Source organism: Sinocyclocheilus anshuiensis, unplaced genomic scaffold (genome assembly GCF_001515605.1).
Source record: "Sinocyclocheilus anshuiensis isolate Anshui unplaced genomic scaffold, SAMN03320099.WGS_v1.1 scaffold784, whole genome shotgun sequence".
NCBI classification, from domain to species: Eukaryota; Metazoa; Chordata; class Actinopteri; order Cypriniformes; family Cyprinidae; genus Sinocyclocheilus; species Sinocyclocheilus anshuiensis.
This window is the reverse complement of record NW_015554160.1, coordinates 1,772,281-1,790,401: the sequence shown is the minus strand read 5'-3', so window position 1 is coordinate 1,790,401 and position 18,121 is coordinate 1,772,281. Positions and strand designations below refer to the sequence as shown.

General features: G+C 37.3%; 2 protein-coding genes and 1 pseudogene across 2 annotated transcripts in view; all 3 read left to right on the top strand.

Annotated features, from left to right (window-relative positions):
• Positions 1–9,704, top strand: part of LOC107670819 (cytospin-A-like) — a 15,151-nt gene extending 5,447 nt beyond the window's left edge. Inside the window, exons 6-12 of the mRNA XM_016463583.1 lie at positions 6,122–6,206; positions 6,307–6,373; positions 6,508–6,586; positions 6,691–6,796; positions 7,707–7,823; positions 7,906–7,965; positions 8,445–9,704. Of these exons, the coding sequence (XP_016319069.1) occupies positions 6,122–6,206; positions 6,307–6,373; positions 6,508–6,586; positions 6,691–6,796; positions 7,707–7,823; positions 7,906–7,965; positions 8,445–8,534 (604 nt within the window). The 3' untranslated portion in view covers positions 8,535–9,704. The remainder of the gene's footprint in view (positions 1–6,121; positions 6,207–6,306; positions 6,374–6,507; positions 6,587–6,690; positions 6,797–7,706; positions 7,824–7,905; positions 7,966–8,444) is intronic.
• A 591-nt stretch (positions 9,705–10,295) lies between these two features.
• LOC107670873 (UDP-glucose 4-epimerase-like) lies at positions 10,296–13,717 on the top strand (annotated as a pseudogene).
• A 287-nt stretch (positions 13,718–14,004) lies between these two features.
• On the top strand, positions 14,005–18,036 carry zbtb8a (zinc finger and BTB domain containing 8A). The gene is made up of 4 exons (XM_016463590.1): positions 14,005–14,234; positions 15,211–16,055; positions 16,857–17,026; positions 17,275–18,036. Exons 1-4 carry the CDS (start codon positions 14,170–14,172, stop codon positions 17,593–17,595), a joined length of 1,401 nt encoding a protein of 466 aa, XP_016319076.1. The 5' UTR covers positions 14,005–14,169; the 3' UTR covers positions 17,596–18,036.
• Positions 18,037–18,121: the final 85 nt, after the last annotated feature.

Sequence of the window (18,121 nt, the reverse complement as noted above, 5' to 3'; positions counted from 1 at the left end):
TTCACTCTGTTCAAATGTGGATGAATGGCTGCACATAGATGTGTGCATACACTGCCAGAACTGTGTGAGATCACTACCATCCTGCTTTTGTGGGGGTGGGTAGGGGTGTTAAATAATTTTTTTTGTTTTGTTTTTTTCCCCATAGGTTTTTAACATTCTAAAAGCTCTTTATTGCAAATATACTACAAGCTAGTCAGTGTATTCAGCAGGTGTAATGTATTCTAAGTTGCTTCAGAAGTATTGCAAGTACTACTTCGTACAACAATAAAACAGTGCATTGACATAAAAAAGGAAATTTACTTTTGGTACTTAAGTACTTTTAAAAGCAAGTACTTCTGTACTTTTACTTAAGTAAAAATCTGTCTTTACAACTTTTACTTGTAATGGAGTAATGTTTGACCAGCAGTATCTGTACTTTCACTCAAGTAATGGAGTTGAGTACTTTGTCCGCCTCTGTGAATAGATAGATTTAGTATGAAAGAAAGAGAAAGTTTATTCAAATTAGTTACAGCAACTTGTAAACAACAAAACAGTTCTCTGGTCTTAAAGTAGCTATTCAGGGTGTCAGGCCTGCAGAAGTAGTAGGAGTGATTGAGACGCAGATGGAAACAGGGAGTGAACAGGAGATACTGAGGGGGATGTGGGGAATTCTGTTCAGCTCTTGCAAGAACAAAACTTTTTTGTTTGGCCACTGTGACAGCAGAAGTCAGCATGTAACGACTCACAGACCAAACAACAGAGTGAATGTGTGTTACTGCCCAGCCTTTTGACATATCTTTACAAGTCAACTCAACCACTAATCACGCTTACATGAACCAAATTAATAATAGGACAATCAAGTCAACTTTATTTTATAGTGTTTTTTACAATAGAGATTATTTTGAAGTGGCTTTACAGTATTAAACAGGAAATTAATAGACTCAATCATGCAAACTTCAAAAATAGGACAAATCCAAATTCTGCTGTAAAGCAGCTGCAGCAAGTCAGTAGTGTTATTATTCAGCTCCAGTCAGTTCAGTGTTGGTTCAGTTCAATAACTGTGTAAAGTTCAGACAATAGTGTCATTATTCAGCTCAATTCAGTTTAAGATTTGTTCTGATCCAATAGTGTCAGGGCAGTTTTTGCAACAAACATTGGGTTCTCCAGGCTCAGTCGGAGGACTAGTTTTCCTCTGGCCAATTGATCTTTTTAATGTCACCAAATCAAAATCAACAACTCTTTTTTTTTTTATGAAATGTTGCAGTGTTTATTTATTATAAATGATTTATCTGTGCATATAATTAAAAAAAAATCATGTGCCCTCATAATCTTTAATCAGAAAAAATTAACTTCCCCTCCCTCTCACAATCAATGTTTTGTGCACTGGTGCAAGAGCGGGACAATAATTAGCAAATGACAACAATCCAATAAATTCCCAAAACAGTCCTGCTGTACATACACCATTCAAGATGCCGTTTAACTTGGATATATGTCAGAATACAAAAGAAAAGTCAGTCACTATTTCCGGTTCATGTTGACTTTAAAATGTCATTAAAATGACCCTTTAATCTGTCTGAAATCAGAGTTTTTCTGATGTTTGTTTGTTTATTTCGTTTTTAAAGTCAGACTGACAAAGCTCAGTAAATGCAATTGTAGCATGATTTCATCCAGCATGCGCACAACAGCAAGGCCAATTGTAGACTACAATTGGCCTTGCTGTTGTGCGCTTTCTCCAGGAGACAGAGATGATGCACAACATGTATTAAATCACTACCAGACAACTTTCATATTCACTCATAAGATTTAGAGTCACTCGCTTTGTAATATTCCCTGTTTCATTTTGACCTGAATCTAACACGCAATGTCAACAATCTCTCTCGCTCTGCTGGACATTGCTAAAATGCTAAAACCCATGTGCTAATAATGACTATACTCACAAAGCACAAAATATGTTATGGGTGTGTGTGTGTGTTTGATGGGTGGTGGTGGGTCCCTTCATCTGCAGCTTTTGTTTCAATCTTACACACAAACATTATGAACGTAAGAAGCTGACGGATCAGTTCCAGATGGACTGAGCTGAATGCAGGAGTCACATGCTGGCTTTGGGTTCGGCTGGAAAAAGCTTTCCAAAGTGTATTAGACCATTGTGTCAGATGCACTTGTCTGTGGGCGCTTTTCTGTGTGTGTGTAGTCGAGTGTAGCGATTATGTAGTGTGTATGTGTGTGCGAGGGGTTGTCAAGTATGGTGAGAGAGTCACACTCTATCCACCCCCACACACACTGTACGAAAGCCCTAAAAAAGAGCAACAACTTCTTATCATCATGGGTGTGGTACTTCCTTAGAAATCCCACTGAGTCAATGAGCTGATGTCTAAAACATCACCACTGTCCAGAGAGAGAGAGAGGGAGGTGGGGTCAGTTTCTGTCCTGTCTGGATGACTGGAAAGCTATGAGTGTGAGCAGAGAGAAAGACAGAATTTAATGACTTTAACAAGGTTGGGTGATTGCCAACATGTGTTAATGCTGTTGCACTCTGTTCTTATTCATCAATAAAATAAAGTGTCTTTTCAGAGCAAATGGTTCAGGAATTAAACCGGCTAATAGGAAAAGCTTTCTTTTGCATCATAAGGTAAAATGCTTGAAAATCCCTCCTGTGACAGACCATTCTTATTATGAAGTCATTGAGGATGCGTTATATCACTAGTAATAATCACTGGTCTTTTCATTTCCTTTAAAAGCTGGAATACAAAACTTTTGCCCTGAAGCTAGTTGCAGAAAGTCAGAGACAGCTTGCAGATTTTGGTCAGTCAGAGCTGACAGATTTCACAGAAAATGGCATAGTGTAAAATGGGTACAGACCGATTTTTTAGCTTCTGACTGATTCAGTCGCTCACTGATTCCAGTCGGAGGATATCAAATGTGTTTGATATTTTGAGCTGATTTTAGAAAACATTGTTTTCATTTGCCATGCATCTCCTCGCAACGAGGCACATGTTTGTGGCTGAGTTTGTTGTTCCGATTTCTGAATAACTTGAAAGTCTGATTTTCAGTCGTTTAGTTAATTTTTTTCTTGCTGTAGCCATTTACAAAGTCAGCAGATATATGATGCCTAGTGTTTTCAAATCTGTTCAGATATTATACGACATGTAGTGTATTCTTTAGTGTATTTCAGAAGCAAGATATTTAATACTGGTTTGAAATGTTAATTGTAACATCAATAAGTTAAACTACAGATTTAAAAAACAATTGTAGTGCATAAAATACTACAAAATTACACAAAGCTACACTGCTAAAAGTGTGCAGTCAACAACTTTACATTGTGCTTTGCCAAATATTGTAAAGGGTTTAAAATTTAAAACACATTGCAGAAATACCTAAATACCCCCCAATGTCTGTGTTCCTATATTTGATAGACTCTTATGTGTGAGAAAGTGTAATGTTGTGTATTCTTGCTATAATCAGCTCCAGCTGGGGTCTGGAGGCCTCGGAGTGATGAAGAGGGTCCTGAGACTTTCCCTGCTCTCTCTCTCTCCTCCTACTCTATTTCCATCCTCCTTCAGTGTTATTTGTTTAGACAAAGCTGGGGTCTTCAACCTTTTTCAGGCTAAGGTAACGTCTAATCTATGAAAACATGCATATAGTATAAATGTATACATACTTATGATGCTTTTGCTGTTATGATGCTTACATTGTAAAGCCATTAAAATAATCATTACAGAAGTCAAGAACCATATAATTTTATAACTTTGGCTAAAGGTAACATACCAGTATTTTTGCTTAATGTAGATTTTTTCTTTTTTCCCACAAAATAATAGCTCTATAGCTCATAGCAGCCTTCCAGTTGGTCTCATGTCTCAAAGTTTCTACATACAGTAGTTGTTCTCCACCCTTTCATCTTATTAACTTTTTCTCTCTTTTTTTTCTTATGAATTTTCCCCCAATTTTGGAATCTTTTGTCCTAAATGACTTTGCCTGCATATTGTCCTCACCTTTTTCTGTTTTATGTTATTGTAAAGATTTGCACAATAATGAGCTACTCACTTCGATAACTTTAGTAGTCAGTCGTTTGTCTTTATATGAGTCAGTTTCTCTCTGGCTGAATCAACACAGAGTTTCAGTCAGTTCTAATGAGAGAGAGACAAGAAATTAAATAGATGATGAAAGAGAAAGATCAGTCATGATGTTTTTAAATTGTGATAATGAAACGTGCTATCATTCTAGGGAATCACTCTTGTATTTCTTGACATCTAACTATTTAGAAATCACTTTATCATCAGGACATGCTCAAGGCTGCAAGCGGAGAAGGATTAAATAGTACAGGATACTTTTCATGTCTTTGAAAGAGGACTCGTTACTGATCTTGCTGAGACGTGCAGAACAAGCTCAGATTTCTAAGAGTGAAGTTTAATGTAAGCATATTGTGTGTGTGTGTGTTTAGCAAACAGTAAGCTGTGGACAGCAGCACAGTATGATCACCATAGCGGTGAGATTCACAACAAACCTTTTGACCTCATAGACTCACAGCTGAGTTACAACTCTATCCAAGAGGAAAACATTCATATCCTCGGTCTACTGCTCTGCTCTGAAAGACCAGAGACCCACTTCCTCCTAGTAATACTGTCTGTTTTGGAATAGAGTAAAGACACCTTGAGGAACAGGTTTTTTTGGCATGTGTGAACAGCAGTGTTCCCATCAAATTGGTATATACATTTGAATATATTGTGTATATTTTATTATAATATCAGTTTACATTTCCAAACATTCATTTTGCCATTAATTGTAATAATCCAGTGAGATTTTTGTCTGACAACAGCAAGTGCTCCACACAGAGATCTGATCTGATCATCATCCAGTTCTTGAAGCTTCTTGGAGATGTTGCCACAGTTCTTCTGGATTTAGTCTGTCTCAGTTTGTTCTGTTTCTTCATGTCTTTCCAGACAGACTGGATGATGATCAGATCAGATCTCTGTGTGGAGCACTTGCTGTTGTCAGACAAAAATCTCACTGGATTATTACAATTAATGGCAAAATGAATGTTTGGAAATGTAAACTGATATTTCCTACTGACACACTACAGCAAAAGATAGAAATAACTGTCTTAAAACAATTTTTTATCTGGTGAAAAATGAAAATACTAATGTTCTAATAATCTTGGCCATCACTGTACAAAGGCTCAAATTTTGAGATTGAATAAATGCACAATATAAACATTTAATATAAAATATACCGGTAATACAATAATACAACTAACTTACAACAATGTGCAGTATTGCTGATCTTTTGTAATGATAGTTAATACTAATGCATTTTCATTGTCAGTTCATGTCAGCTGTGGTCCATTAAATAATATTAACAAATACATCTTTTGATTTTAAGAATTTATTAGTGAAGGTTGATATTAATGTGAACATAAAGGTCAATGTGTTAGAAGTATTTTTCATTGTTAATTCATGTTTACTAATGTTAACAAATGTAACCTTATTGTAAAGTGTTAACAATATACTTTACAATATTATGATTGATAGTACAAATGTCTATATCTTTTAGCTGCCTTTTCTCTGTATTTTAAATTTGTGTTTGGATGGAGTTTCCGTTAATAGCAGCTTTGTTTTGGAATGAATCTGTTGAGTGAATGATTGAATAATTGAATGAATCACTCAGTACTCTAACAGATGCTCACTCATCACTACCTACTGATGTAATTATGGAACACTCACAGAATAAATAAGTTTCTTGTTGATCTGAATCAAAAGATTCAAGTCTATTATATGAATCATGGGACATGTACTAGTTTGGAAATCAAGGTAATGGACCTGTTACATCTGAACATGTTAGAGTGAAGTCAATTCCTCTGTATGGAATCAATTTCCACCTTTGGAATCTAAAGTACTCTTGATTCCCAACGGAATCAAAGAATGGATTCCAATTCAGTCTGATTCATGTTTGTCTGTTCATCCAGTGAGTTCCTTCAAGAAATCATTGTGAAGCAGAGCACAGTTGATGCATGCCTTAGACATATGCGATTTGTCCGATAGACAACATTGTTTAGTGATTCTAAATGATTCATTGTTTACAGTCCACAGTCTGTCAAAGAGACAGTGTGACCCATGTTACATTCATGGATCATTCCATCATTTTGCAGGAGCCTGTGCCAGCTGCCCTCAGATTACCCTGATGTTGTTGTAAATGGTACTTCCCAACCTTCCGTTACTATGACAACAGTATCTGTGAGTAGAAAAACTAAAATCTTTCGTTTTTGGATATTTATGATTATGTATCTAAAATATTTAATAGTAAAAATCAGTAAACAGTGTCTAATAACTTCAGACTTCTCAGAGCAAGACTCGAGCAGTAAGTTTAGACCAACAGAACAACAAGACCAGCACCAATAGAGGTGTGTAAACGGGTTCCATTTGCACAATATCCAGTTGACTGGATTTCACTGAATATTTGTTCCTTTGCTAGCATACCAAACTCATACGGACACAAATGATTTATTTCGTGTGCGTGTCTATGCATGTCCAACAGATAAGAAAGTGGAGAATTCACTCCTACAGACATGCAACTCTTCGGTTTTAGATGTGACAAATAAGATCAACAGGACAAGGTGAATCAAACACTTTTACCTGTTTTTCCACCCTTCGTTCATGAGAAACTTTATAGTAATTTATCAGATAATAGAGAACTGACATGAATCACCTTTCCCATCAGGACACAGGAGGATTTCCTATCAGGACTCAGGTCACTGAGGCTTCATGGCAGCTCCAGACGGAACTCCCTGCTTCGCTGGTGTCAAGGAAGAACTCAGGGATACAAGGTACTGAATTCAACCAAACTAAACTAAATAGCTGACAGATCAAACTTGGCAGTCGGCCACACACCCCCTAGTCTCAGCCTCAGACAGCATAGACCACCCACAATCCTTTCACTGACTGTCTGATGCACATTGTACACACAACTGAAAAGCACTTTCTCAGTCTGGAAAGCTCTAGTCTGACACACGGTATTTTTTTACCAGTCTGCCTGCAAGAGGAAGCCTGGAAGTCGTGTTTATAAGTTACTGGGTTGAAACAACAAACACTTTTAAAGATTGAAATAGTCACTGAATTGTTTGTTTTTTGAGACACTTAATAGCAAGTCAACTAGATTTACACTGCAATTTAAAACTTTAGGGTCAGTACAATTTTTAAAAAGAAATGTATTGTTTATGTAGCAGAATTAGTATATTTATATTAAAATGTATATATGCATTCAGCAAAGATGCATTAAATTAATGAAAAGTGACAGTAAAGACACTTATAATGTTACAGAAATGTTTCAAATAAATGTTGTTCTTTTGAACTTTCTATTAATAAAAGAATCCAGAAAAAAATTATCTTACACACACATATATATGTCACTGTTTTTACTGTATTTTGATCAAATACATGCAGCCTTGGACATAAGAGACTTCTTTCATAAGCATTTTGAAAGGTATTGGTTATGTATATTCTGTTGTGTTTATTTGTGAAATAATAGGGACTTTTTTGCTTACTATGTAGAATATATATATATTATATATATATATATTACAAAACCTTTCATCAAAGTTGTCCTAAAACCTAAAACCAAAATGTCTTAGGACAACTTTGATGACATTTTTTAATCCACTTCAAATGTTGACTACTGTATATCTAGAGTATCTGCCTGTCTCTGTCTTATTTTGCTGCCTCCTGTCTTTCTTTCAGAATATTGAGATCACTAATTTCAGCAGTTGCTGGGTGGATGGTTTGGCCTTTTGTGCGATTTACCACAGTTACCTCCCCTCTCACATACCATATGACAAACTCAGTCCAGAGAATAAGGTAATACACACTTCATACGCATGACTTGCATGCCAACATATTAACATAAGGGTTATGATAATGGTGATGATTTTATCCACAGAAAGAGAATCTCACTCTTGCATTCCAGACTGGAGAAGGTTTTGGAATCTCTGCATCACTGGTGCGTGAACTTGAGTTTTTTTCTAAACAGTTGTATTTAATTTCATAACTCAATCATGTAATTACTACACCATGATTCAGCCACCAAACAAATCAAGCAATGCACTATTAATTAGTTCCAGCTTGAATAAAAAAAAAACATCTGTCAGATATTGGTGCTGACCTCAGATGAGAATGAGAAACTTGACAGGCAAGATGTGAAAATGACTCAATCATGATTGAATAGACATGTGAATAACTTAGATATGATTGATTAGATATGTAATTGGCTCAGAAATTATTGGCTAAACATGAGAATTACTCAGACATGACTGACTGGATATGTAACTGCCTCAGACATGATTGGCTGATATGATAATGACACAATCGTGATTAAAAAAATAGCTCAAACGTGATTCATGGAAATTAATCAAATATGACTATTAGTATGATTTCGTGTGGTTGTTCATTTCTGACTAATGTTTCATTGTGGTTCCTCAGACGGTGGAGGAGATGCTAAAAGAAGAAGCACCGGACTGGCACAGAGTTCTGGAATACGTAGAGAGCATCTACCGCCACTTTGAGATGTAAGACTGTGAATATATACACGTCCTGATCATTTATACCGTGATCACGAATGCTTTCAAAATTCCACCACAGCAAAAGTATATTCTCAGAGGGGAGCACACAACTTAAAGAAACCTTAAAGTGGACCTTTAGGATCTTTAGCTGTTGGTCTGCGATCGGATTTTCGGACAAAACCTAAGAGGTTTGTAATAGAGAAGGTTTTGCTGGTTAGCATGGCCTGCTAACACTGCCACATATTCTGACTTCTTGCAAACAACAAATGAATTGCTTGTTTCATTATATTATATTGAAGAGCTGTCAAATGGACCTAAGGGCTTGTGACTATGTGCTCTCTTGATGTGCCATTAACCAATCAGCATTTACAGCTGAGGGGATTAGCTCAAAATTGTTTGTGCCAAGAACTGAGAGCCCGAAAAGGAAGCAAGCAGGTTGCTTACTTCTGGGGATCCTGCACCAATTTTGCATTCACACCACTGAGATGAGCTGGAATGCTATTGAATAGCTTGTCCTAGTATTATAGATCTCCTGAGAAAGGCTGGAGTATCAGTGTAAAGTAGGGTTTTGAGTTGGATGAGGAGTGTCCATCAAAATTACTGTTTTGTTTGTTATTGCTGCTTTCTGCCCTCTGTTGGTTTTCATTTAGTATTGCAGTTTCAATTTGTTGTTTGTCATTTTGCTCTTTTTTATTCAGATTCTTATGCAGTAAGACCTGGACTACAGTATAAATCTCAAATCACAGAAATCATTACTCTTGTATGTGTGCCATGTTTTTTCGCTGTGATCTGATTAAGGAACCGAGCTGATTCATTCAGCAGCTGTAATATCATCCTGTTTTGTTGTCTTTGAGCCCCAAAACCATCATTGATACTCTGACACCAAAGTACCATTAGTGTGATGTATATATTAAAGGAAAATAAGATTCCAAAGACAAGCATTAATAAATCAATGTTTTGTTTTTACTGTTTAGCTCTATTTTTCTTAATGCGCATTCAGACGTGTAGTTTTCCCTGACAAATCTGTGAGGCTTAGCAAGCCTGTTTACGTGAGAATGTGTAGGAAAACTGTTGGACTAAAGGAAAATATTCATGAATTTGAAAGGGACATTTAGGCATCATAGATTCAACAGCCTCGAATGTCAGTGGCTGCGCAAAATTATTCTGGCACAAAAATTTACACACAAAATTGTTTCTCCATTCTCTCTGTCACTGTTAGAAATGTATTCCTATTTATGTTTCTATTCCTAATTTCAGTTTTAGTGGTTTAAAGACGTGGTCTTTGATATATGGAAGTTCCTGTTTTAAAATAACCGAACAAAGACCAGTTGACTGACATATGTTTATTGTATTCAACCACTTAACTTCCATATGGGACAGACACCTCATAATGAAAGTTGTGAAAGTTATGTGCCTAAGGCAAAATATTTCTCCAATGAAGATGTAAATTTTCCATAACAAAAGTTTCTTGGAGAAGGCTTGATTAATCTAGGTTGTACTTAATGTTGGTACTGTACATAAATATATATTACTTAGTTAAATGTCTTCTAGTGCACTCCCTCCTTATTTATATTGGCTTGCATTGGTCTTCATACCGGACACTGATCTCCTTCTAGTCGCTATTTTTAAAAAATCTGCATGAAATAATACTGTTGTAATAAATAAATAATAACAATAAATAAATACATGCATACTTGAACCGTATTTTACCAAAATATGAGGGACTTTTTCTTTGAAAGTGAATTACTCAGCACATACGTTATTGGCTTCACACACTTCCACGTGTCCCTGAAACCAGAAAGAGAGAATGAATAAACCAAACAGACTCGCTGAACTGTTCGCCTGTCACTGAACTGCCTGCTGTCACTCGCGGGTTCCCCAATAACCCTCATTGATCCCCATTCATCAGCACGGTGAGTGTGAATACATCTGAATGTGAGCTGTTGTTATGCTTATGTTGCATTGTTTGTTTTGTTCTGACAGCTAGGAGATCTTACTTTACTCCTCCAGTCAGGTGACTTTCAAAGTCTTACTGTGTTTTATAATATCAGTGTAGTCCGTGAATACCAGTGTAGGAAGACTGAATTGAACTAAGGTCTTGGACGTTTGGGGATCTTGGTGACTTTTTAATGCCACGATGTGCTTCGCATTAATGAAAGAGCTCCATCCATATAAAGTGAAACAGGATGCTGCAGGTGAAGGTAAAGCCACGTAGTTCACGTACAGGTTGAGTAAGAATAGAACACACCCACATACCTGTTAACAATGAACCAGTAATTACAATAGCCTAATTCATGTGGCTATCTTTTAATCTGTGCTGAAGGCTCTCAACATGCGTCAGAAGATCTTGGTGACAGGAGGAGGTGGATACATTGGCAGCCACTGTGTTGTGGAGCTCATAGAGGCTGGTTATCACCCTGTGGTCATCGATAACTTCAGTAATGCTGTCAGAGGTAAACAGACTTCAATAAATCACACATAGTGAAGAAGGGCTTTGGTGGTATTCTGAACACACAGGGACCCTTTTCAGTAAATCTTGCTGCATTACAAAGAGCCTCAGAAATATCCTGCACACACAGTGAGCCCTTGTGGACTATATGTAGTATTTGCTGGGTGAAGCAATCCATAGTCTCAGTAACTAAACTTTTTTTAAATATGAAATTAAATATTTTATAAATAATATGCATTCATTTTTATATTTAATTTTATTTATAAAAACAATGTTTTGCTTAAAATTTATTGTAATATTGTTAACTTTGCTTTTAAATTTAGGACAAAACCTTTATATTTAAATTAATGTTTCCTGTTTTTTATGTCTGTCATTCTTTGTGGATGTGTGTTTTGTTGAGGAGAGGGTGATGTTCCAGAGAGCTTGCGGAGAATAGAGAAGTTTCTGAAAACTCAGATTGAGTTCCATGAGCTGGACCTTCTAGATAAACCTGGATTGGAGAAAATATTCAAAAAGGTAAAAATAAATATACACTCTTTTTTTTTTTTTTTTTAATATATTACATTTAATATTTTTCGTATCCATTACTTGCTTTGTATAATGAAATCTAATTACTGTTCTACAATGAGCCACAACATGTCTCCGGTTTTCTTCTCATTTTTTATACATTTATTTTATTATTATTTTTATTGTTACTTAGCCACAACATGTCTACGTCATGTTTTTTTTTTCAGCCACAAAATGTATGCTATTTTTATTTTATTGCTTATAGTTTTATACTTTTTATTTGTTTTTTATTATTATTTATATTTGTATATATTTAATAAATTTTGAAACTGTGTGTATGTGTGTTAGTGATTTTGGCTCTTAAGGAATGCCTTACTGTTTGTGGCCCTGTGTATGTGTCTGAATCAGGTGATGCAGTCTCATGGAGTGCGTAATCTGGTATTCAGCAGCTCCGCCACCGTCTATGGAGACCCCCAGAAACTCCCCATTGATGAGCAGCATCCAGTGGGTGGCTGCACAAATCCCTATGGCAAGACCAAGTACTTCATAGAGGAAATGATCAGGGACCAGTGCACAGCAGAGAAGGTAGCTGACCGCTCTCTCATGACACTTTTGACTCTGTGGCAGGTTTGTGACTGATAAAATGTCTTGCAGGATTGGAATGCTGTGCTGCTCAGGTACTTCAATCCCATTGGTGCTCACATCTCGGGACAGATTGGTGAAGATCCACAGGGAATCCCAAACAACCTTCTGCCTTATTTGCTTTGGTTTTTTTTTTTTGGGCTGGTCTTTTTTTTTTTGTTTTTTGGTTTTGTTTTTTTTTTTTTTTTTTTGGACAGAGTTTTCTAGTTTCCATTTATTCAGTTTTTATTTTAGTAGTTTGTGCTATCATTAAAACACTTATCATTTCAAATATTAATGCTGTTAAATTTCTAAGCTATGTCTAATGTTTTTGCTATCCAGTGGCATTTTCATGATTAATGCCGGTGGGCTGTAAAGGTTTCAAGTTTTATAATATACTATGTCTCTAAAACTAAAATTAATTTGTATTATTATTATTATTTTAGTTCGTTTTGGAGTATTAAAAATTGTTATTTTCAGTTTCTTCCTAGTTATGTTGGTTTTTATTTCAGTTAATAGGAATGTTTCCATTTTCTTTTCATTTTAGTTTTCAGTAATGACAATATCACTGATTCCTTTATTTCTGGGTAGGTGTGAGAGACTACATCCATGTTGTTGACTTGGCAAAGGGGCACATTGCTGCCGTCAGGAAACTGAAGGACAACTGTGGGTGTAAAGTATGACTTTTTTTCTTCCTCTTTAATGTACTCCATTTTCACATCCTTTTTTTTCTTCTCAGTTTTACATTTCTGTGTTGGTCTCTGTGTAGGTTTATAATCTGGGCACAGGTACAGGCTACTCAGTGCTGCAGATGGTGAATGCCATGGAAAAAGCTTCAGGTCGAAAGGTGAGGCGTAAACCTGCTGTGGTCCAAAGCACACACACATTTTGTTTAGCCTTAATGAAATCTCATTATGATGTTTATATTGCCATAAATTTATTATTTTTTTATCTGACATTCTCTTTAATGCTATAGTGTTTTTCTTCTGGTCTCAGATTGCCTATCAGATTGCACCTCGACGCAGCGGTGATGTGGCCTCCTGCTATGCAGATCCAACTCTGGCGGAGAAAGAGCTGGGCTGGAAGGCTGAATACGGCCTGGAGAGGATGTGTAAGTGAATTGAAATCATTTTAATTCTGCAACATGCATAAGTAGATAAGAGTGTAATGAGGTGTGAAGTACTGACGGCTCATGATTAATCAGACTTTTTTTTCTTCTAACCACACAGGTGAGGATCTGTGGCGCTGGCAATCCCAGAATCCCACAGGATTCAGTAATGGAACACAGTCTTAAAACTGGATGAATGCAGAATGTTTCTTACGGAAATAAGGGAATTGCACACATGGCAAAAAACTAAACAAAGCCAAAGTGGGACCATGAAGTCTTTCATTTTGTAATAATTATATGTAAAATCATTATATTACAAGAAACTTGAAGCTAAACAAATGATTTTATCAAATTTAAAATCTGTCTCTTTTGTTTTCTAATGTCCTCCATTTTCGTGTAATCTCACTTTTATCAAAGTACACTGAATGGTGCATTTCTAATCTAGAATTATTTATACTTCCTTGTCAGTATGAAATAATAAAAAATTATTTCGCTTATTTAAAAATAACTTCTGTGTTCTCGTGTTATTGTATGTCCAACTGAATTTTTTCAGCATTGTACCGATTGTTCATTTAACAATTCTGTATAATTTTTTTTTACATGTTTTTTGTCAACACTCGCTTCTTGTCAGACTCGACTGTGCGTAACGAACACCGTGCCCTGTCAAATCAATGGCGCTGTTTCCTATTAGACGAAAGGGTCAACAGAAGTGCTGAAAAACATAAAATTAGACATTTTTTCATTTTCAAGGCCAGAACCTGCTAATATAAATAACTCGGGTTTGCTGTACGGGGCGCGTGTGCTTTAAGCGGTTCTCTGGTCCCGGGCGCACCGGACACCCACGTCAGCAAAACGTTTTTCCAGCACAAACGGGTTTCGGTCTTTCGGGCAAAGCAGGAAGTGAAAGCCGTTCGCCCTGATAACAAAAGCTGGAGAAATACATCCAAAGTAGGCTAAGAAATGGAGATGGTTTGTGAAAGTGGGACATGTCGACCGTACCGGAGTGCGGGTGACGCGGGGCATCTGTGAGTATTATGTTCAAGAGACTGGGGAAACGGTGCCCGGGTAAAGAGGGTGGGCGACGGGGACCAGCGCGAGGCTCAGCGCCAACCCGCGGGTCGCCCGAGCTCAGGTGATCCGAAATATGAAAAGGCGATGAAGGTGCTTGCAAAGCCGGGTGTTTTGCGTTTTAAAATCTAGTTTGGAGCGTTTCCAGCTGAGGTCGGTTCGGTGGGCGGCTCACCGCGGACGACAGGGCTCCCGTCAGAAACAACCCCAATGCCTCTTTCCCCTTATCTGACTGGTTTTATTAGTAATGTAAGAAATTATATGCCTGGTTAATGTTTAAATGTCCTTTTAGTGAATCACAGGCGTGTGTGCGCGTTATCTCAGGTAGGCTATTACTTTCTTTCTCCGGCGGGCGTTTTTTGCACATATAGGGCGCAGTGACTTTAATTTTATAACTGGCTTTTCTAGCATTTTCTCTATTTCTGTGTTATTTATGGCTTTATGTTAATTGGGTTGGTTATTTATTTATTTATATACGTCTGGCACTGTAACCCAGTTTTTGTATTTGTGTGCGCTTGCTGTAAGGGGAACGAATGATATGATATTTTAACAGCAACAGCGTCGCCTATTTTTCTTTATTCTAATATTTTTAATGTTTTAAACGTGCGTTTCTCTTCTTCCCTCCATCTTTCTGTTTTTATTTCTCTTTTTCTCTCTCCGCGCTTCTCTCCCTCGTTACCCGATGCGCAAAGTCGGGTGTTGCCCCTTCCACAGCGAATGTACATGATTGACAGATGTGTCATCCAATCAGAGCACAGTGGGCGGAGTTAAGCTGCCTCTTCGTGAAATAAAATCGCTGCCATCACATCACACAAAGCACAACACTGCACATACAAGCTAGGAGTAATGTAAAACTGGATAATGAATAGAAGTTAATTACTCATTCTTTCATATATATATATTTTTCCAAGTTGTCCCACTTCTTTTGTTCAGGCCTATTCACAAATGGACCAGTGCAGATATGTCAGCCATTCACCATAGCTGTTTGCTAAAGCAGCTGGACCAGCAACGACAGCAGGAATTGTTCTGTGACTGCAACGTGCTGGTGGAGGGTCAGATTTTCCATGCACACCGTAACGTCTTGTACGGCAGCAGTGGGTATTTCAGGATGTTGTTGTCTCAAGGAGCTAAAGACACTCTAGAGTCTGTAAGTGCTTCTTTTGATGTCTTCAGCCCTGAGATCTTTGCCATCATCCTGGACTTCATTTACTCTGGTCAGCTGGAGCTCAACAGCTCTAATGTAATAGAAGTGATGTCAGCCGCCAGCTACCTGCAGATGAATGACGTCATTTCCTACTGCAAGGCCTTCATTAAATCTTTCCTTGAGATCAGCACAAAAGAGGACGATGAGAATCGGTATCTGTGTCTGTCGGACAGCAGTCCACTTCAGGACAGGCGTGAGAACGTCATCGAGCCGTCCAACATGTGTGACGTAAGCATGAGCTCTCAGACCAGACTCTGGGATCAACCAGAGGAGGATCAGACGCAGGAGGACTTCAGAGAAACAAGCCCACAGCCGTCAGGGCTTCAGCAGAACTCTCCTCCACAGTCCAGTCTGGAGGCACAAATGGAGGAGGAGCAGTTCAGCTCTGTGCTCCCTGAACGCAGAAGAAGAGGGAGCAGGAAAAGAACTGCCACCAGTCGCTTGGTAACAGAAGACACTTCTCTCATTGACCTGCAGGGGGTGGTATCACACTGCTCTCAGAAAGCAGACGAACTGTACACCAACCTTCCGTCTATTCCGTCTATTGTTGGGGTAGTTGGGGTGTTTAATAAAGGTGAGCACAAAACTGCAGATATTGTACATATATAGTTTGGGGTCAGTCAATTTTTTTTTCTAATGAATACTTCTATTTAGCAAGGATGCATTAAAATTATCAATAGTGACAGTAAAAACCTTTTCATTGTTACAAAAAATCAACTTCAAATAAATGCTGCTTTTAAACTTTACATTCATTAATACATCATGAAAAAAGGTATCAAAGTTTCCACAAAAATGTTAAGCAGCACAAATCTTTTCAGATTTCCAGACCTAATCAGCATTAGAATTATTTATAAAGAATTTTGTGACACTGGAGTAATGATGCTGAAAATGTCACTTTTACAGCGTTGCAATCACAGGAATAAATTAATTTTTTCTTATTATAATAATATTGTACAGTAATACTGTTTCGTTGCATTTTTTATCAAATAAATTCAGCCTTCACATATATATATATATATTATATATAATCATATAAAATCTATTCATACATTTGTGCATGAGGATGAAGGAGAAAAACATTTATAAAAAAAAATTATTTTGTCCTCCAGCAAAAATTTCTCTGCCTCCACAATAAAACATTTTCTGTGTTCATATTGCACAAATCCAAATGCCATTTTGCAATTAAGAGCCATTCAAGGTCTTAAACAACAGTCAAAACTTGGACAGAAGTTAATAATGTGAAACATTTCTCCTTTAGGCCTTTTTCTTCCAAAACAAGAGATGTTTTGATTTTAAATAGGCTTTCTAATAGTCATTTGATGTGGTGATGCATGACAGGGATCTAACAGTCCATGTCTGCCTCTCTCTGTCTCAGATTCCACTCCCTCTATGCGTTACAAATGTCCATTCTGCACGCACACAGTAAAGAGAAAGGCCGATTTGAAGCGTCATCTCCGCTGTCACACAGGTGAGCGTCCTTATCCCTGTCAGGCCTGCAGCAAACGTTTCACTCGCCTGGAACACCTGCGCAGCCATTTTGAGACGGTGAGAAACACACTCAGCTTCACACATGTCTGGTCCATTAACACCTCCACAGGCTGTACATCCACATGCTACTGTTGGTCATTAATTCATATCTTGTACTGTGTGTGATGATCACATTAAGTCATGGCTGAATTAAGTCAAGTGTAATGGATGTAATTTAACATAATTACATATTTTTTCAGGCTGTCAAAAAAAATCATTAATGTGGTATCTTAAACATCCCCTGTGTTATCACTTGTGTTCCACAGATCCATCAGGCCCGTAAGCTGGTGTGCAGGAAGTGCAAACGGCATGTAACTGAAGTCACTGGGCGAGTGGTAAGCGAGGGAACCCGCAAATACAGGCTGTGTGATGTTTGCATTCAAGAGAGCGGCTACAGTGAGTTGATCACTGATGGGACGGATGGAAATGAGGACAAGGAAGGCCTGTTGTTGGGTGTGGAAGAGGACATGAGTGAGAACAGGCAAATCGCATGGGTCATGGATGACGATGACCTCGCAGAAGATTCCGGAGCAGATCTCATAATCCAGGAAGTGGAGGACAGCGACGAGGAAGCCAGTGGAAAGTGATGATGCGCTTGTGGTTGTGTGTGAAAGGGGGAATGGGCTAGAGCTGTCTTCCTGGCAGTTTATGGTCTGTTAAGGGACATGATTGTGTGTTTTTGTACAAATAAAAACACTTTCTCATTGAAAATCTAAAGTATTAAAATATAACTGCTTTTATAAAAGTACAAGTATATTTCTGTAATTTAAAGTATATTTAGTTTAATTCAAAAAGGCATTTATTGGCAGAATGACAATGCGGAAATTTAATTTAGATCAGCTACAGGGCTGATACAATGGGACAGAATTTTCTGTAATTAAAAAAAAATCTGCAATATCCTAGTTTTGACTTTCATTTTTCACAGCAGTTTTATGTTTTCACATTAACTATATTAACTATATACATTTACTACAACTTTAGTTAATGCCAAGGTTTACATATGTCATTTAATAAACTATGCTGCATGGAGTCCACGTGACCTACTTTGTGTGATGTGTAACAGACTCATTTATTTATTTAAAACAAAACGAGTTATATTTGTTACCAGTCACA